The following is a 21,296-nucleotide window of genomic DNA, read 5'->3' as shown; positions in this document are numbered from 1 at the left end:
GCAGGGTGTAGAAGACATTCTCCTTATTCATTTCAGTAGGTATTATGAAATAGAAACCTTATGCTTGAACATTTTACCTTTATTTAACTTCACATTTCTTTTCTACAAATTCACACTAGGAGAGTTGATTTCTTGCAATGCATTTTAAGGCATTTTCTAAAATGCGTGCCACCAGGAACCAGTTTCTGGTTTACGAAGGCATCTTACATGGGAGGAGAAAACTGAAACTCCGTGGCTTACAGGCTCTGACATCACCATCGAGCAGGGAGAAGGGCAGGGGGGGCTGTCACTCACGCTGGCAACATGACCATCGAGCAGGGAGAAGGGCGGGGCGGGGGCTGGCACTCACGTTGGCGCAGTGTAAGGCGAGCGCGCAGAAGACGGCGAACATCTTGAAGTTGTTCTCGTCTGTCTTCGAGAAGGCACTGCCGCTGATCTTGTTCACCATTTGCACCACCCCAATCACGCTGCCCCGACTCACGATGGGCATGCACAGGATGTTGCGGGTGGTGTAGCCCGTGTACAGATCCACCTCCCTGCGCGAAGGGTCGGGAACGAGCAACACGAAAGGAAAAACCAGAAGGAGATGAACTACACGTCCGATCATCAACCTCAACTCAGTTTGTAATGTACGTGCTTCTATTACAGACACTGTCGTGGAACTGTCAGCTTCCACATTCAGGACGACGTGACATTTGAAAGTGTTTTATTAAAACCTTTTCAAAAATATTCTAACCAATTTGTTCTTTTGTTTTCAAGAGAGTTTTTCAGAACCGTGTCTAGGAGGCTTTCAGCTTGTTGTACGGTTTGAGTTCCAGCATTACTAACAAAATACAGCTGTGGATTCAGAGAGGAATATCGTAAATTTGGGAAACTAATATGTTCCTTTGAATGTGGTTCTCTTTATGAGCGATGTAACTTGCTTCCCAAACCTAAATGAGAATGAGCCCTTAAAAACTCAGAGCAGGGGTCAGCAAACTCTACCCTTCGGCCAGAACAGCCTCTCCTGTTTTTACACAGAGCTTTGATGGAGCACAACCACCTTGGTCCTTCAGGAACTGCCACCACCCTGCAGCAAAGATGGCTGGCCCGGCCTGGCTTTACAGCGCTTACTATCTGATCCTTACTAGGAAAGGCTCACTGACTCTGATTCAGAGGAAACAGGTTGTGCAAACAAGACCAGTTCCACAGGAGCCACCATAGAGTGAAAGGGAGCCAGCTGGGTGGCAGTCTGGAGCCGGGCTCCTTCCCCTGACACTGGTGTTTTGGGGCACAGTCACGCTGCTGGTGTCAGGGCTCGGCCCTTGTGATGGCTGCGCAGTATCTATGGTGTGGATGCGTCACACTTTATTTACCCACTCACCAGGTAACGGACATCATTATTTGGTAACAGCCAATTTGGGGCAATTGTGAATCATGCTGCTTTGAAGGTTTGCACACATCTTTGTATTGACACGTTAGCATTTTTTGTGGAGAAAAACTTAGGAGTTGCGCTGACTGAGTACAGCAAGTGTGTGCTTAAATTTACAAGAAACTGAGAAACCGTTTGCCAAAGTGGTTGTACCACGACACGCTCTCATCCGCAAAGTATGAGCATCCTGGTTTCCCCACATCCCTGCCAACTCTTGCTAGTGTCGATCTTTTAAAATTTTAGCCATTCAGGTTGGTGTGTAGCAGTGTATCATTGTCAATTAAATTTACATTTCTCTCACATCAAAGATCTTGTGTTATGTTTAACGGCCATTCATGTATTTTCTGTTGTGAAGTGTCTGCTAAAATCTTGTGCCATATTTACTAAATTGAGTTGTCTTATTATGCTGGAAGAATTGCTTATATATTCCAGATACAAGTATTTTGACAGATACATGTTTTGCAAATATTTTCTCACAGTCTGTTACTTGCCTTTTTGGGTTCTTATCATAGGTATGGATCTAAGAGTTGACCCACACATTTTTCCATATAGGTTTTACGTAAGGATATATAAATATTTTCAATATTTAAGCACTAAACTAAGAAGTTTGTTTTTTCCAAAAAAAAGCCAAACCCTGATATTTTCAGCACGTTCTTTACTGATAAAACATATTACTGGGACATATCTGTGTTTATATACAACATGCATACATCTGACATCAGTCAAATACCTGATAAAACTTCCTATTACTTATGTAATTTAACTATATCTTAAAATAAACCAGATGTTTGAAGTAACTGGATACTGTGGTCAAAATATCTCAACTATTACTCCCTAACAGTCATGGCATTAATCTTAAGACTCAATTTCTAGAGATTTATTAAAATCACATTTATATAATTTGGTTTCTAGTTCTCCAAAGAAATTCAGAACAAAACGAAATCTCTGTGAGCCATCCAAATCCAACTTTCATAGTATCTTATGAGAGCTGCAACGTTTTGAGTTCCCACTTTGTGTGTCACGTCAAGTTGACAGACATTTTATGGATATTTTATCTAATCTTAGGAAAAAAACAACTACAAAATAGGCATTGCCGTACCCATTTTAAAGATGAGGAAACGAACGCTCAGAGAGATGAAGTAAGTTACTCCAGGTCAGTCTAAAACTAATAAATGACAGAACAGGGATTCAAAAGTACTTTTATCACTATGTGCTACAGCCTTTTCGAATATGGTTTGATGGAGAACATGCTCAGGACAAATGATGCCATATAATAAGAAAAAGCAGCTTTATAAATTGAAACTCTTGCTTTTTAGTTGCTTTTTACGATATTTTAAACATCTAGAGCTGGATATCACAAATAGTTTAGCATCTGTCATTTTATAAATCTCTGAAAACACTGACTACTAAGCGAGTCAGTTCAAAGCAAGTATAACAGCACCAAGGAGGCAGGAACGGGTTGAGCTGGGCCTCGGGGAATCGGCTCCACCACTGAGGTCTCGGCTGAGCGGGACAGGAGGCGAGAAAGGAGTGGAGAACGTGCATTACTCTTTACCTGTTGAAGCGTGGGTCTGCATAGGCATCTGGAATGTTCAGGACTTCCCCTGTTCTTGCTACTTGACCAGCAATTCCTTTCTCTATTGAAAATCTGCACGTATAAAAGACAGGGACATGGCAATTAAAATGAAGATGTAGTGAAATAATTCGAAACATTTCACTGCCACCAAATACTGAATGAAAAAGCACTGTTGCATTTTTAAATGCTTGCATTAACTTCACACTTACATACTCTAAATCACCTTATTATTATAAAATATGCAAATGTAAAGCAGAGCATCATCTCACAGAAATCACATGGGACCTCTGTTTTAAGATGTAATTCACAATATATATATTATCCTGAATCACAAATTGAAATTGAAAATTAACTAGCATTGTCCTGCACCGACCAGTTATCTTTATGTTTGCAAAGTACCTTGTAATTTACAATATGCTTCAACATAAGTTTTTGCAATTAATTCTCACTGTGGTATGAACTGAGGCCCTTATGAGTTCAGCAACTTGCTGAAATTCCTAAAATGTTAGTGGCACAATAAAAACAAGAATGCAGGTCTGGACTGGTGTACTTTCTACCACAAACATAATCAAATTCACAGGTCATGTCTGGTCTTCAGAGACTATACAGGACCAGAATTTTGAGGCATTTGCAACACAAATACTATATAAAAATAACACAATTTACAACTTCTAGTATTTTTAGTTCTTTAACTTGCTAAATTTAAAAAGTCAAAACACAAGCACTATCTGAACATAATTCAGTTTTGATACCTAGTATCAGCATTTTCTATTAGAAATATTCTCTCATATTTATAGTTTTTCATTACAATATTATCATCAGCCATGCATTCATTTTGAAATTTAGTTAAGAAAAGATGTCTGAAATCCACAATACCTACACAGTTCAACAGCTGGGAAGTAACATCCATAATACTACATTTTCAACATTATAGGAGATAATCATTACTGAAATGAAGCTCCAGCCTAAGGGTTTTCCCTCAGGGAAATTCGAAAGGGAATTGATACAAACTCTAAAAACGGAACCTAGCGTTGCATACAATCAAAGCTGTAGTCACCCTGCTTTCACTGTGCTGTGAACGACATGAATGCAACAAGGTGGAGTGCCGTGAGCAGTCCCAGAACCCACTGCATGATCTGTGCGTGGTTTCTTGGTGTGAGGGCAGCCTGTCTGGAACCACTCCAGCTCTCTCTGCTTTGCCTTCTCTGGTCCTTACACAAATGGTTGGCATCAAGCAGTCAGCTCAGAGAGCTCCAGTCAGCCACCTTCCCCTCACTGCTTCTCCCAGGCTTGTGAACACAGGCTCCCAGGTATTATCTTCCAAAGGAGATCAAGACCAGCCCTGTGAGGGAGCACTTGACCTTCAGCAAGAGAAAGGACCTGACCTGTGTAACCTATATGAGTCTCTCCTGACTGATCTACTGAGATCGAAAACACCAACCAACCCAAAACAGAGCAACTAAGGCAAAACAACTAAATAGTGTCTGTGAGTCAGAGCTCTGTGAGTGTGGCCTGCAGGGTTTATCAGCCTAGGCTGCTGGAACAGGAAGTGCCCAGTGGGGGGCAGTGGGGAGACCTGGTCCTAGGGGACCACTGTTTCCATCACACCTGGTTCCTCCCTTCACAGGACAGAGGCCCGACCGAAGAGCACGTCTTAATGAATGAATAAGGAAGAGTGCTTCACTAGACTGCTGTGACTACAACACTTTAGAGCGTTATGTGGAAAATAGTTCAACAAGACACATAAAACAAAAGGAATGCCAATGTCTTAAAGAAATTCCATTTTTGAATGTTAAGCTGGATTCTTAAAAGTTCTGTGACAGTGCCCCTTGCAGGTGTTCCGACTGTGACCTGATGGAGCCACCATGCCTCCACCAGCTGAGCAAACTCTGTTCTGCTCCTTTAAGTGACAAAAGATGCCACTTAGAGAATGAAGAAGGCTTTTCTTTTGAGATGCAACAGAAGTGCGGAACGTGACTGATTCAACCCACTGCTCAGTTACAGAATAATGTGCTGACGTCATCAAGTCCAGCTGGCAAGTTCCCACCACGGCCTGGACTGAGACAGCCCCACTGGCTGGGGAGGCCCGGGCGCCGGACCGTGGAAGCACACCCTGCTCCTAGACCCAGGAAAACCTGCCGATGCTAGGTGGGCACACCTTTACCTACCTGGGAAGCACTAGTAAGGTTTTCCAACATGATTTCCAAAAGGACCGCCTCCGGAAGACGGCATTTCCAGGAGTGACGCCAAAGCCTCCTAGGCGCGGTTTCGCTGGCACTGCAATGTCATTCCCAGAAGTACTACCTTCAGGAGGCGGGTCCTGGTGGGAATGATATCACAGTATGACAAGTACTGTCAGCACACCTGTGAACAGGCACAGAGAAGTGGGTAACAGAACACCTGCACAGCTGCCGGCACAGCGCACGGCGTCTACTCCGGCTGTACCTTATCTCCTTGGTCTTCTTGAAGATCGGTTTTCCTTCCTTCTCCTCCCCAATATCAAAGAGGTCTGAATACAGCTCCTTGTTCTTGTGGTCGACCTGGAAAAGTGCACAACGGTCTGCGTTCACCAGGTTTTTTGCATAGATCTAAAAGCAAACCATAAAACAAGAGTAAGCCAAGGAGAAATTCAAAGTTTACTTTATCAGAAAGAAATATTAACTTCAGCAACTCTCTAATTCGGTAGGAAATTAGTGTTATAACTAAATTAGTAAAGGAATATAGGTACGACACTACACATAAGCCACTGTTACTATACCAACAGTGGGAGAAACCATCCATGCCACGATGCTGGATGGTAAAATCCACTTGACCTTTGAACCGACCCCCAACACAGTAGACAACGATGTATTAACTTTTGATTCCCCCAAAACATAAGCACACCAGGTGTCCCTGGGTATCTGCGGAGGAAGGGTTCCAGGATCCCCTGCAGATGCTCAAGCCCCCTAATAAAATGGTGTAGACCAACGCGTGCAGTCATCCCTCTGTGTCTGCGGACGCCCAGTCGTGGACAGAAAACAGATCAGATGTTTACTGAAGACAATCTGTGTTTAAGTGGACCTGCGCAGTTCAAACCTGCGTCGTTAAGGGGCAAGTGTACTACAACGCTTCCGGAAGGGCTGGAAAGCAGCCAGTGGCCTGAGTCCCTAAGAGGCTTCCTCCCACCCAGACCTGGCTTCCAGACCTCCCAGCCCCCCCGACACCCTCATCTGAGCCTCTGTCTGCTCTCGGGGCGGCTTCCATTCTGAGTGGTTGGTATGTGACATGCCAGCTGTAAAAAATATGAAATATAGCCCCTAATGAGACATACAGTGTTCATATGTACATTAGCTGCATTTTATTTGCTGCACTATCTAATATTAATGTGTAACAATTATTAAGAAGAGTTTAGTACACATCAGACATTTCTTATACACTTTATGTGCATTAATTCCTCTGAATCCTCACAATAACAATCTGAAGTCAGGAAAAATGTTTATCTCCACTGTACCTAGTATTAGGGAAATTGAGGCACAGAGAAGTAACTTGTCTACAATCACATAGCTAGTAAATTTGAACTCATCCCAGCTGTTCCAATAGCCTATGTTTTTATTATAAATATGCTTTTCCATTTCTGAATGGGAAACTGCATTCATTTCATCATTCTTCTGTTTATCAATTTCCTTCAATAAGCATTTCTTTAATGCCTAACACACCCACCGTCCCCAGTGGGGTGGGACTGCGGTTATCTCGTAAATACCGTATTTACTTATATTGAGGAGTCTGACAACCTCAACCCTCCAGATGACAGACATGAATCAATCCTTCCTCAGAGAATAACAGGCATCACGAAGCCTGTGCAGCAGGGCCACGGGCCACCCTGGGGCCATAGAAAACTCTAGAAACTCATTTAGTCTGCCTTATAGATTCACGCAGAGGACTCAGGAGGGTCAGGCAGCCCATGCGGTGTCCTGGTTCAGTCTCAGCACGTACGCTTGTCTTCACTGCGAATGTAAACGCACTCATTCACTCAGCAAACGCTGGCTGTGCCGACTGTGCAGGGCTGATGACTAAGTGGGTGGCAGAGGAGCAGAGCTTCCAGCTCACTCATCCCCCATCAGCCTGTGAGCTCGGTGACAGCAGAAAGTGCTTCTTTTCTGCACAGGATTCCAAATGCTGAGGACGGGCCCAGAAGAGAGGTCGACTAACTGGAGCCCACAGGCCACATCCCGCCCATGGCGGGCTTTCGTGAATCACGTCTGAGCGGGACAGAGCTGTGTTCATGCCCATACAGCTCCTTCATGCACTGTTCATGGTGCTGCATGGGCAGAGGTGAGTAATGCAATGGAGTACGACTCGTGAAGCATGGCCCATGAGGCACATTTGGCCCTTTACAAACATGTCTGCCAACCTCAGGTGACATGTCCTTTCTCCTTCACCTGAGAACTCTCAATTGATATCTGAGGAAGGGACAACGGCCTACAGGTAGGGAGGAAGTGATGGGACTGTGCTGTTGGCAAACAAAGAAGAATCACCCATCAACTTGGCAAATTCATGAGGTCTTGAATTATTAAATAATAATGATAACCTTGTACTATTAACGATTAATTATATGCAGCAGAAGTTGCATCTCTAGTGCCCAGGGCCGTGTTAGCTGCTTAATACTTTGGCACATATTGATGCTAATAATTGTAAAAATATGGATGAAATGAACAATTTTCTAGAAAAGGGAAATGAATTTAGGAGCTGAAAAGTCAAAATAGAACCAGAACTATAAACAAAATTGAAAAATTGTCAAAGAATTATCCCCAGAAAAGGCATCAGGTCCAAATGATTTCAAATATGAATTATTTAAGAATATTCAACAAATAAATTCCCATCCAATTTAAACTTTTCTAAGTCCAGTTATTTTTACAACCTCTGCTATACCATTGATATTGAAAATTGGCAGACTCTGTAACAAAGAAAAATCACAGACCAATTTTTCTTGGAAACAGAAGAAAAATCATAAAAAACTATTAGCAAATCAAATATAGGAATAAATTATATTACAGTTGTCAAAATATATGTAATAAAATTCAACAATCCTTCAGGATAAAAACTGTAAAATGGAATAGAAGAATTTGTCTCTTCATAAAATGTTCCTGGAAACAAACGTCTACATCACAACAAATAGTAAAATAGCAGAATCATTCCATTAATGTTAAGACATTAAAGTAAAAACAAGACAAAGACATGTTATCATAATTCATAACACAAAATCAGGTAAGAAAAAGATGACAGTACACATATTTGAAGAGCAAAAGTGTCACTCTTTGGTGATACTGTTACTGAATACGTTGAAAGATCAAGAAAATCAAAACCGAAAAACAATTATAGGTAGTAACAAAGGCTTCTGTTTTAAGATGAGTGACTCTAAACTTGTTTACCTTTTCATTCTCCCCAAATATTAAGCTTTCAGTTTGAATTGACACTCATAGGCAGAAAATGCATTAACAAGGAAATCCTAAACATATTTTGGTAACATTTATGAACTCCAAGCATCAGAAGGTACTTATAAAAGCCTTTCCCTCTCTACACAGAGAGAGCGCGAGAGAGAGAGAGAGAGGAGAGGGATTTATTTGTAAGTAGTGGACAATCCTTGATAGCAACAGGGGATTTAAAATTCAGTGGAAATATATCTTCAAATTTCTGTAGAAAACTTGGTAAAATTCTTTAGCAGTTCAAACTAGCATCCAATCATAAAGCAAAATAAAGATAGTTCAGAAGCACATGGGATTCAGAGAATTACTACCTTTGAACTATGCTGGAAGGGAGATTCTCTCAAGCAAAAACAGACAAGTAGATAAAGTCAAAAAAGCCTGAGAGGACTTGGGGCACGAGAAGGAGTGATGAGCAAAGCAGCCACTAAAAGTCCAATGAAACTGTAACATGTGCTAGGAAATGACAGCTAAGAAATCACAGATGTAATATTAACAAGGCAATTAAAAAATCTAGAATATCTGCTTATGTCAAAAATATATAAGGTTAGCAGGTAGACATAGTAAAAAAAAGGAGGAAGTAGAGTATGAGGTCTGACAATTAAGTTCACGAACTCATTCTAGAAAAAGTGCTACACACCTCATTGCTGAATATCATTACAGTCACCTTTGAAGTCCTCCCCTTGGGAAGCTGTGCACCGACGCCAGTGCCTAGTCCACCCTTCAAAGCAGTTTTGGAACTCTTTTTCTGGAATGGCCATCAGAGCTGTCGTCATATTACCCTTGATGTCCTGAATGTCATCAAAATGTCTGCCTTTCAATATTTCCTTTATCTTCGGATAAAGAAAGAAGTCATTGGGAGCCAGATCAGGTGAGTAAGGAGGGTGTTCCAATAGTTATTTGTTTACTGGCTAAAAACTCCCTCGCAGACAGTGCCGTGTGAGCTGGTGCATTGTCGTGATGCAAGAGCCATGAATTGTTGGTGAAAAGTTCAGGTCATTTTCCTCTAACTTTTTCACGCAGCCTTTTCAGCAATTCCAAATAGTCAACCTGGTTAACTGTTTGTCCAGTTGGTACAAATTCATAATGAATAATCTCTCTGATATGAAAAAAGGTTAGCAACATCATTTTGACTCTTGATTTGGACCGATGGAACCTTTTTGGTTGTGGAGAATTGGCTGACTTCCATTGTGTACTTTGATACTTTGTTTCTGGGTCATATTGGTACACCCATGTTTCATCACCAGTGATAACACGGCCCAAAACATCATCTTGCTTCTCCAAAAGGTCGTGGCAAACTTTGACTCTCCTTTGCTTTTGTTCATCGGTAAGCGCCTTTGGGACCATTTTTGCACACACCTTTCTCATGCCAAGATTTTCCTGTTTCTCTATCGATGTTTACTTGGTTTGCTGTGCTTTTCACAGCTGACGATTTTGACACACAATTCGATGAATTTTTGCAATGTTTTCATCAGTTCTGATTGTTACTGGCCGCCCTGAACTTTCTTCATCAGTGACGTGTTCTCTCCCCTCAGAAAAACATTTAATCCATTTTCTTCATGGCATTGTCCTCATAAACTTGGGCTGACATGTCCCTGATTTCACTTCCACTCTGGCCAAGTGTAACAAGAAATTTAATGTTTCTTCGTTGCTCTAATTCAATCTCAGACATTCTCCCGACAGCACACAAAAACACACAACAATAATGAACACCACTCAGCAAGACACTGTCACACGTCAACACGAACACAGCTGTGAGACACTGATAAACCAAGGTGATGAAACCTTCCTGAGCTGTTTGTACAGTGCTGCCTATGTAAGTACATGGCGGCAAGTTCGCAAACTTAATTGTCAGACCTCATATGCTGTCTTTTTAATCTGTTAGTGAAGTGGGTGACGACACAGATACTAGTCATTTATTAATTAAACAATGCTGGCAGGGCTGGCTTTGCCATCGTGTAGGAAGGGACCACCTGAGGACAAGGACCATACAGAGGTGAGCTGAACAAACAAAGAAGGACGTATTCCTGAAAATATAATGTGAGCCCCCTGGTCCAGTAACTACAGAAACATTACTGAGTCAAGGGTTTTTCAGTGATATGAGACAGGAAATTACCCCTTTATTCTCTCAGGCTAACTTGAGCTAGGTACTTGATGTTTTCTGGTTTATACCAAAGCATCCCGATTAACAAACAAGGTCAAGGCAAGCTACTGGGGGGGGGGGGAAGGAAAGAGGAGGGAGGGGGAAAAGGGGGAGAGAGGGAGATGGGGGGAGGGGGAGGGGAGGGGAGGGGAGGGGAGGGGGAGGGGGAGGGGGAGGGGGAGGGGGAGGGGGAGGGGGAGGGGGAGGGGGAGGGGGAGGGGGAGGGGGAGGGAGGGAGAGAGAGAGACCTTCATTAAATGCATTATAGATGAGGAAAATAAAAGTACAGATCAGAATAATATTTAAAGTACCTAGAAATTTGTAAAATTTAATTTAAAAGTCTCATTCACTGATTCTCAATTAGCAGCAGATCCACCTGGCCACAGAGCTCAGGAGGCCCGGTGCTGGTGGGTTGCCCTTGGTGTTTAGTTCTCAGAGGTGAAAGATGCTGCACATCTGCTGTGCTCAGGTCCATCCTGTGGACCAACGAGTAGTTCTGCCCAAAATGTCAGTATCACCCTCACTGAGAAACACTGAACTACATGAAATAGCCTAGGATTTTAAAGATCACCCAGATTTGCTCAGTGGAAATCAGAAATCTCATCTATATTATCCAAGAGCCTTTCAAAATAGTCTAACCTCATTCCCCTCTTGTCTTCTACTCCCGGGTTACCTTTTCAAAACACAAGTCTGATCTTGCACCTTCTAGCTTAAAGGGCACAGCTCCCTACAGGGCCTGGACGACTTGGCCCTGCCCGGGACCTCTGCCCGGAAGCGCTCTGCTCCCTCCCTCCTCTGCAGCACACCCACCGCTCTCTTGCCTACCTGACTTGCACACGTCCCTCAGACCTGCAGCCAATCACATCCTCGGGAAACCCTTGCACGGCTTCCTCCCCCGGTCACGTGTCTATATTCTGAACTTCCACAGCACTCTGTTCTGCTCCTTCACAATCCTTTATATCACTACAATGTTATGTTTATGATGCTATTTGATGAATGTCTGTCTCCCCCAGTAGACCAGAAGCCCCACGAGGACAGAGACTGAGGTTTTCGCTCACCATTTTAGAACTCCAGACGCTATCTAGTATAAGAATGTAAGAGATACACAAGAAATAGTATAGCGAAAATGGATGCACCAACACTTGTAGGGATCGATATTACAGACAACATTGAAACGAGAATCTTAGATCCATCCTTCAATAAGACCCACATGGTTTTATAGGCGATTTATATCAAACCTTGAAGGAACAAATAATTAGTTTATTATTTAAGCCATTTTAGCCCACAGAAAAGAATGGAACATTTCTCAATTCATTTTATAAGTGTAGTATAACCTCAAAAGCAATACTACCCAAAGATAGAAATAAAAAACAAAAACTGAGCAATCTTATGAATGTAACAATTATGTAGAAGCAAAAGTCAGAAACACGTAATAATCACCAATCCAGAAGTAAAGATTGCATTACAACTAAATAGGGTTCATCCTAGGAATGCAAGAGTAGCACAGCATCAAGTAACGAATTAATAGAATTCCCTGTTCTAATTGATTAAAGAAAGAAAAACTATATCATGTTCCTAATGGTTTACATAAATTTGATAATATTCAACACCCAATCAGATGCAAACTCAGCAAATTAGGAGTAGGAGGAAGTATTTAAGTTGTAAACAGTATGTGCTGGGGACCTACAACAAATGTACATGGCAATGAAATATGAGAAGCACACATGTTGTGGAAAATACATCCACTTGCACTGCTTTGTTTCAACAGTGTCCCTAGGGTCTTAGCAAAATACATTAAGAAGAAAAAAAAAGGAAGAAGTAGTATATACACTGAGAAAGCAGAACCACTGCTATCATTATACTCATTGTAAGTGATTGATTTTCTTGAAAATATAAGACTACAACCTGAAAAACCAGTTGAACAAATATGGTGGATCAAAGTCAATATATTCAATTGAGAAAGATTTTTTTAAAATTGAAAACAAGACAGTATTTTTATATGAGAAAACTCTATATGCCAAAGATATCAACTCTACTTAAGTTCTTATTATATTTAAAGTAATTTCAATATAAACCACATACCACAACGAAATGGGATTCATCACAGGAATGCAAGGTTAGTTTAACATCTGAAAATCATTTTATAAAACACACCATATCAATAGAATAAAAATTTAAATACATGATCATCTCAATAAATGCAGAGAAAATGGAGGTTAATAAAATATGAAATCCAATTATGATTAAAACACTCAAAAAACTAGGAATAGAACTTCCTCAATCTGATAAAGGCCATCTACAAAAACAAAAACAAAAAGCACAGCAATCACACTTAATACTGAAGGACAAGATGAGTCTCCTGTAAGCTCAGCCACAAGACAGATGTCCACGCTCTCCACCTTTATTCAACATTGTCCTAGAGATCCCAGGCGGACAATGATGCAGGGAAAAATAAAAGGCATCCAGATTGAAAAGCAGAAAGTAAAACGATCACTAATCATAGATGACATGATTCTGCATGTAGAAAACCCTAAAGAATCCACTCAGAAACTGTTAAGAACAATGACTTCGTCAAAGTTTCAGGATAAGAGATCAAAATACAAAAGCGCATTTTATGTCTATACAAAATGGAAAAATACCCCATGTTCATGTACTGGAAGCGAGTATTGTTAAAACTGGTCCCCAAATTGGTCTACCAATTGAACATAATTTCTATCAGAACCCAAATTCTGAATTCTTTGTATAAATTGACAAGCATATTTCTTAAATTTATATGGAACTGCAACGGACCCAAAACAACCAAAAAATACTGAAAAACAAGAACAAATTTGGAGGAGTCACACTTCCTGATTTCAAAACTTTCTACAAAATGACAGTAGTCTATAAAACTCTTAGAAGAAAACACTAAATTTTCATCATCTCTGATTCGGTTTCTTAGATAGGACACTACAAGCATGAGCAACAAAACACAAAAGTAAGATAACTGGACTTCATCAAAATTAAAACATTTTGTGCTTCAAGAGATACTATCAAGAAAGCGAAAGGACAACCCACATATGGGAGAAGCTATTTTCCAACCATGTGTCAGACAAGGGAATTGTACCTAGAATATATGAAGGACTCTTAGAACTCAATAGAAAAAGACAAGGAACTCAACTAAAAAGTGGTCAATGGATCTGAATAGAAATTTCCTCAGAAAAAATATGCAAATGGCCAACAAGCACTTGAAAGGCTGTTCAAGATCATTAGTCAGCAGAGAGATGCCAATCAAAACCACACTGAGATTGCATTCACATCTACTGTGACAGCAGCATGAAAAAGGCAGATGATAACCAGTGTCAGTGAGGGTGTAGAGAAATTAGAGCCCCTGTGCGTTGCTGGTGGGAATGAAAAATGGTGCAACAGCCTTGGGAAATACTCTGGCTATTCCTCAAAAATTAAACACGTATTTATCACATGACCCAGCATGTCTACTCCAAAGTATATAACCGAAACAACTGTAAACAGGTATTCAAATAAAAAATTGTACACGAATGTTCAAAGCAGCACTATTCACATTAGGCAAACTGTGGAAATAAGCCAAATATTTATCAGCTGATGCCTGGATAAAAAACTGTGGTATGTGTATCTATACAACAGGGTATCACTGGGCTATTAAAAAGGAGTGCAGTGATGACACATGACATAACACGGAGAAACTTTGAAAACATTACACGGAATGAAAGATGCAGGCACAAAAAGCCACACATGATATAATTTCTTTCATGTGAGATGTCTAGAGTAGGTAAGACCATAGAAAAAGAGAGATTGGCGGTTGCTCAGGACTGGGAGGTGGGTGCGGAGCAGACATAAAGGAGGCGAGGGGTAAAACGGAATGTCTTTTGGAGGGAATGAACACGTTCAAAAATCGACTGGTGATGGTTGCACTTACCTGTGACTATACTACAAACTACTGAACTGAACAGTTTAAATGCATGAGTAGTATGACATGTGAATTGTACCTTAATAAAGATGTTTTAAAAAAGATACTATTAATACAAGGACCCGTCAGTCTTTCCTGTACTCCTAGCACAAGCTGTCAGTCCGTATTACAGCTTTATATTTTTATATTCTTCTTCATATTTTTCACTGCTTTACAAGTTCTTTAAGTTCTGCCATAACCAAATAAGTTATTTTTACTGTGCAATCAAGTGTTCTTTTTCCCCCCCAATAAAACCATCAAAATAACTAATTACATAAAGACTGTGCTGGAAGGAACAATTAGTGAATGTTACTCACTAATCGCCCTTCGTAAACTTTCTGTTTCCACAAGACACTGACCACGTCACACCCCATACTTGTAAGTCGTGACATCGAAGAGAAATAGGTCAGTGCACATCATGACATCCGGAGACGAGGCCACCCCGCACCAGACAGGATTATTGTCTTTTGGGAAAGACCAGGAAAACGGGAAGCAGAGAGACATCCATCACAGTACCCAACAGGGCACAGAAGGCACCTAACAGCTTGACCACCACAGCCACTTGGTCAGTGCAGTGTGGCGGGAGCCCCAAAGCAGCCACGCAGGACAATGGGCCAGCCCCATTCTGTACGCTTTTCCGCTCTGCGTGCCTACTAGTCCTCCAGAAGTCAGGGATGAGTAAGACTCAACATCAGTTGAGAATTTTCAACACAGCCTACATGCAAAGGTATTTTGGAGAATATGAAAAGAAAGTAAATGTTTTTGAGGTATAACTCACCACTAGATGATGAAAAAAACTGAGATGTGTTTCAAAACATTATTCAAAACTCTCCAAAATTAATAGAAGTGACCAAAAAAATCAAGGTGATACCTCCAGGTCACTAAGTACTTACCTTTTCACCTATTGAAAACAGCCTGTATGTCTAATACATTAAAATTTCCACCAGACGTTAGGACATGAATTTAAGGTTAAATAAAAATCATTTTCAAAACAAAAGGCAACTTACCATTATGTGTTCAAGTAGAGAATCTATGGCGACTATGTTATCAAAATATGTTCTGTGAAAAAGGAACATAAAACCTGTAAGTAACCTTATTTAGAACACAGAACATACTAAACTATGAATATGTTTCCCAGTTTTGTCTACATTTAAATAAAAAACATAAAGTTGTATGTTTGATTTTTGTCCTCTCATGGAAACAACCAATAATATTAAAGGGATAAATGAAAGTTTATCATTGACTTCATAATGAGGGTTCTAGTTTCAAAGGATGCATTAAGTAATTATTTTACTGATAAGTACTGATGTAGGAAGTTCGTAGCATTTAACTAAAACTATAAAGGATAAATTGGGTTCACCATCTTTAACATTTTCATTAATAACTTTGATCTGAAATAAAAATACTTAAATTTGCTAAATCTCATTAACATGGTTAAAATGTAAATTACCAGTGAAAAGCTGGAAAGTTAAAATGCAGTTTAACTGTACTGAGAGAGCAATGCAATTCATTTCGGAAGAAATATCAGAATACAAGTAACGCTAAGGACCGAATGACTTTACACAGTAAAATGAAGTATTAGTATGAACAGCAAGTTTGGAGGTATCTGGTACATATATTAGAATGAAGCCTGACACAGATGAACCAATAGGCAAGTAATGTAGGAAATGTACAAAGAAGTGCTCTTAACACAGGATCTATTGGCAAGACACTGCTTTCAGTTCAGGTTTGTGTACATTTAGGAACGGACTCGTAATGAGAACGACGTACAGTAATCAACAGTGCCTTTCATTTAAAGACAAACTGTTTAGCTTGAATACACTAAGACTGAACACACTAATTACCCTGTACATTGAGGCATATACTGCAAGGAAGATGGTAAAGTAAATGGATTTCCCACTGAGGAACAGATTGAAAGTGTCACATGTGAGATTTAATTGGACTCTGGAAGACTTACAAGACATTCAAATGTATTAAATGCAAGAGAAGCTGAACAGCTCCTCTTTCTATGTTTAATTCTGTCTCAAAGGGGGTCAAAAGGGAGATCTTTCAGATCCGTATTTGTCTAATTTTATACTGCAGAAAACCAACACAGCACAAAGCGGCAACAGCCGACGAATCAGCTGTGGGTATTAACAATCGCTGATGAGTTGAGGGGAAGCTACCAGCGTGGGGTGAGAACACGGCCTGAGCCGCTGCCGGCAGCCAGGAAGAACCGGCCCATTCCCCTGTAGTCCTTGTAGGAGGACGTGGCCGGCAGTTACACACCTGGGACAACTGTCAGTCTCAACGATTGAGTTGAGGGGTCAGATACGCAGAGCTCCCGGGGCCGAGCAAAACCAGTATGAACCAGTTTCCTCAGTGTCTGTACCTGCGTTCACTGCCACCCACGGGTGTATTTCTAGGTCAAGCGCCAGGGAAATGGACCATCTTCTGTAAAATGGTAACTGAGCGACTATACATGGGAAAATTAAATAACATGATTAATAATAAGTTTTGACTGACATTTGTAGAAAACGCCAGAGAGGACTTCTGGAAAAAACGTAGACATTTCCCCTCCTACTGCTGTCAGTTTTCTCCCATAAAAACAGAAATATTTGGTGTCTTTGACATGTGCTAATAAGTCTGCTTGGGAAACACTGCAAATTGCAAAGCGCGACCGATCGTCACACACACATCTTCAGTCCTTCACAGAGCAAGTGATGGTGGAGGCGGCGCAGCTCTCCGTCCAGTGCAGTGAAGCTCTGACGGCGGGAGGTCTGTCACTGCCCCCCACCCGGCCTGCAGCTAACCGCGCCACTGACCCGTGAGAGCCGCCACACCTGCAGACAGACACTTACTTGGACACATCGAGCAGAAAGTCATTCAACTCAGTCTGTTTGGCAAGGCCTCTGCACACCTGCGACACAAAATACTGGCTATTAATTAATTAGGAGAGATTTTTGCTGATTTCCAAAGGAAGATTCCGGAATACTGCTTACTTATTTAAAAGGCATACCACAATCACTCGTTTATAATGCAACAGTTCACTTTTAGTGAATGCTGAAACGCGCTCAGCAACTCGTATTTATCACCTCCCAGACCATCAGGAGCACCGCAGGCCTGGGACGTGCTTCTGTAACTGAGGCGCAGAGAGGGCCAGAACCTCACTCAGGTCGCAGGGTCGGTGGGGGCGGCCTGCCTGGTCAAACCACTTCCCATTCTAGAAACGGTGCCCGGGCACACATCCCACCCATACTCCCCACTGGCCGTCGGGAAGTCCTGGCCCCTCACCCTTCACCCCCGCCCCGTGTACGTGTTCTCACGATGTTACACAGTCCCCCATAACCCGAGTTTGCTGAAAGGCAATTCACACAACAGCAACACAAAGAAGTGGAAGGCACAAAGCCAAACTGTGTTGGTACCAGGTTCCTGAACTTTCAGTCCAGTTACCAGGAAAACTCTGCAGTGTGTGACCTTTTAATTAGATCATTTTTTCCACGAGAACCAGGTATCTTCAACTGAAGATGAATGTTTTCATATACCATTTAGTTCAGAGAATGTGCTCACTCAGGAAAAGGAATCATGAAAATATCAATCGTGCCAGTAGCAGACTGTTGCTGGGCTTTCGGTGGAAAAAATCCTAATAGATGCATCCCACTTACTGCATACATGATTTACAATCATACGTAACTATACAAAAATAATCGCAAGCTATTTAAGGCAGAAATACAGTGAGTAATACACTTTTTAGAAATGACGTGTCTAATATCGGAACACGAAGCGCCAGTTCCATTTCAGCCTGTGCCCCAGGCCCGAGGCTGTCCCCAAACGAGTGCTCTCCCCAGGAAGCCCAACAGAAACATCCCGAAACTCACCTGCACCTGATGAATCGCCACTGACGCCCAGGCAAGATTCGCTGTTGCCACCTACAAAAAAGGTAGGAAACCAGTTCTTATTCGCCACGGCAGACATGCGACAGAGGACTCCAGCATAAGCGTGTGGGAAGGGAGTTCTGAGGTCGCTGCACAAACACAAATATGTACACGACTTCTCATTTACATTTCCCTTTTCTTTACAACTGAGTGTAGTGCTCCCTTGTTATTCTTAATTTTGGATAAAAAGCCAGACGGACTAAGAGAGCTACAGTCCAATGATTTTAGCACAAAATACTTTCTGTTCAAGAGCAAGACTATCAAGAGGGCCTCCAACGACCGCTGTACAATGACGAACGAGTTCCAGAGCTTGGCGGACATGTGCTCACGTCACTAGCTAGCCTACTTCTATTACTCATTTATTTAACACGTTTACTGCTGCCTTCTCGGTACCAGGCACGTTCTAGATGCTGGAGACACTGCACCACCCACAACAAACAGCTTGTCATGTGGAGAGGAAGGCAAGAAAGAAAACCAGTGAGTACGCCGCCTGCACTGGGTGGGGATGGGGACGGAGCAGAGAGGCACCCCAGAGGGAGGGTGTTCGAGATGGGCGGGGGCCACTCTCCTCTGTGCTGCTGGGAGGCTGGCGGCTGAGGGTGGCGTTTAGACATTACTGAACTCAGCGGAAGGAGGAAGGACATGGGCTCCCCTCCTGGGAGCCCTGCAGCATTGCTCAGGGTGGAGTGTGGGTGGAGGGAGGCACAGAGGGAGGGGCCGGAAGAGCAGGAGATGTGTCATCCAGGCAAGTGGACAGGGTGCAACCACCGAGGGACCTGGGTATCCACTGGGTGGAACACAGACACATCACTGCATTACTTGGTTTTAGTATTAACAGGCCAAGGCCAATTGAGGGAATAGAGAATGGAACTGATTGTTTTCCAAATGGATTTGAGGCTGGAACCTTGATTCGGGACATTCTCTAAAAAGATGACATTTTTAAGAAAACAAAAGGACCACCAGAATGTGAAAACTCTCCAGAATCCATCTATTGCTTTATTTTGTTCACATTATGGCATACTTTTATTTTTATTGTTAAAATGAATTCTTAAAAAAAAAAAAAAAAGCTTGTATTTCCAGGTTACTCAGTCCCCTTTCTAAGTAACTGCAGAATTAACAAACGAACAAAGGTTTTGCACACCCTTACTATTCGACTCAAAACCCTGTTAAGCAAAGTGTGGCTTAGTGCTCCCTCATCTCTTCACCGCACGACATCACTGAGCACCGCCGACCGGCGGGGCGGCCAGCCGGGCCTCACCTCCTGATGCGTCAGGCAGAAAGCCTCCTTGCCCCAGTACCGATACAGCTCCAGGATGCCGACCAGGTCACCAATCGCAGTGACGATCGGCAAACAGAGGACAGACTGGACCCGCATGCCCGATTCCAGGCCGGTACCTCTTGGAAATCGTTCATCCTAAGAAAGAAAATGAGGAAAGACATACATTCAGCTAGAGAAATGGAATAATTAAATTTTGATCCTTATTTCTGTCAGAAATTGCCTAATGCTTGTCATCAATAATAAACAGAGTTTTTTTCCGGGGCAAACCGAAGGCTGCTATACACCTTGTTTAGGAAAATGCCGCTTTATCTGTAGCAAAACGGGACCTACACCTGACTCCTGCTTTGATGTTCATCTTTGTAGAGCAGAATCTAACGAATGAATGAACATGCACTGATATCATGGAATAATAAGTGTAATTACGACGGCAAACATTTATTTATTCATCATCTTCTACTGTAGGTCCAGAACTTTTCTAAACGGCTTTACAAGTACGTACAGTGTCACACCACCTAAAGGAAATTATATATATAATATGTTTCTCTTCTATTTAAGGTTAGAATAACACAAAAGTGGATGTTACTGATAGTCATTCTGATTGTACCCAAAGACCTGTATAAACTATTCAAATCACCCAATAATTAATTACATATCATAAGAAATGAAATTGGTTCTTTGATTTTAATGATTTTCTAGCTTAACAAAAGCACTCAAAGGGGTAATAGGGAGACTGAATGCATTAATATCAAAATACCAATTCCATTTATTCAACGTGTGCTGTCTGTATGAAGCTTTATGTGAATCACGATTAGAACAAATTATACTTATAATTTACAGTTTTTGAAAGTTTGTATATGCAATAGGCCATTTTCAAATGGCCATTTATGTAGTATCTACTTTGAACACTGACTTGTGAAAATGGAAGCATATCTGATCTGTAACACCGAGCAGGTCTAAGGTCTCCAGCAGGTGATTTGATACATTTCCATATTGTGGCGTGACAGCCTCTGCAGCCAAGCTGGCGGTTCTATCACATCACTAGTAGCCTTTCTTTGTGGTGGGGATAATGAAAACCTAGTATCTTAGCAAGTTTGGTAATTATAATACAATACTGCTGTCTATATTCAGTATACTGTGTAACATTTACTTTTAACCACTTGCTTTTCTTTTTCCTTTTCTTTTTTGATAAAATAACTGGCTATCTGATTTGTCCAGGTCATATAGATAACTAGAGGCAAAACCATAATTAAGGCTCAGACTCCATGACTCCAGCCATTTATGGAGCAAAGGCATTACTCCCGGGTACTCGTTTGCACACTTGTCCCTTTGAAGGCTAAGCTCACACAGTGACATGTCCTCACAGTGCCCACAGTCCCATGGATGATTGCACGAAGGGCTCCTTTTTGTCACCGGCCCCGTACCCCCGTCTTTCATCAGTACCCTCCAAAGCTGAATCTGGGCCTGCACACATAGTTTGCTCTGGCTCAGAGGGTAGTCAATCTGATAAAAGCAGAGGCTTGAAAACTTGCTTGCATGTTTTCACTTCTTCTCTA

At 41.7% G+C, this 21,296-nt stretch overlaps 1 protein-coding gene across 7 annotated transcripts in view; it reads right to left on the bottom strand.

Moving 5' to 3' along the window:
* PDE10A (phosphodiesterase 10A) overlaps positions 1-21,296 on the bottom strand; it is a 475,244-nt gene that overhangs the window by 57,121 nt on the left and 396,827 nt on the right. For 6 of the 7 annotated variants that reach the window (XM_074333806.2, XM_074333807.2, XM_074333805.2 and 3 more), the window contains 7 exons: positions 19,723-19,878; positions 18,408-18,458; positions 17,391-17,449; positions 15,558-15,609; positions 5,433-5,575; positions 2,967-3,059; positions 350-536 (listed from right to left, as the gene is read on the bottom strand). In XM_074333806.2, the coding sequence (XP_074189907.1) occupies positions 350-536; positions 2,967-3,059; positions 5,433-5,575; positions 15,558-15,609; positions 17,391-17,449; positions 18,408-18,458; positions 19,723-19,878 (741 nt within the window). The remainder of the gene's footprint in view (positions 1-349; positions 537-2,966; positions 3,060-5,432; positions 5,576-15,557; positions 15,610-17,390; positions 17,450-18,407; positions 18,459-19,722; positions 19,879-21,296) is intronic. The other variant, XM_019749831.3, reaches the window with a different exon arrangement.

This window comes from Rhinolophus sinicus, chromosome 2, assembly GCF_057876585.1.
Source record: "Rhinolophus sinicus isolate RSI-liver-muscle chromosome 2, RSI-T2T, whole genome shotgun sequence".
Taxonomy (NCBI): domain Eukaryota; kingdom Metazoa; phylum Chordata; class Mammalia; order Chiroptera; family Rhinolophidae; genus Rhinolophus; species Rhinolophus sinicus.
Note: the sequence above shows the minus strand (reverse complement) of the source record. Positions and strands in the feature narration are given on the sequence as shown.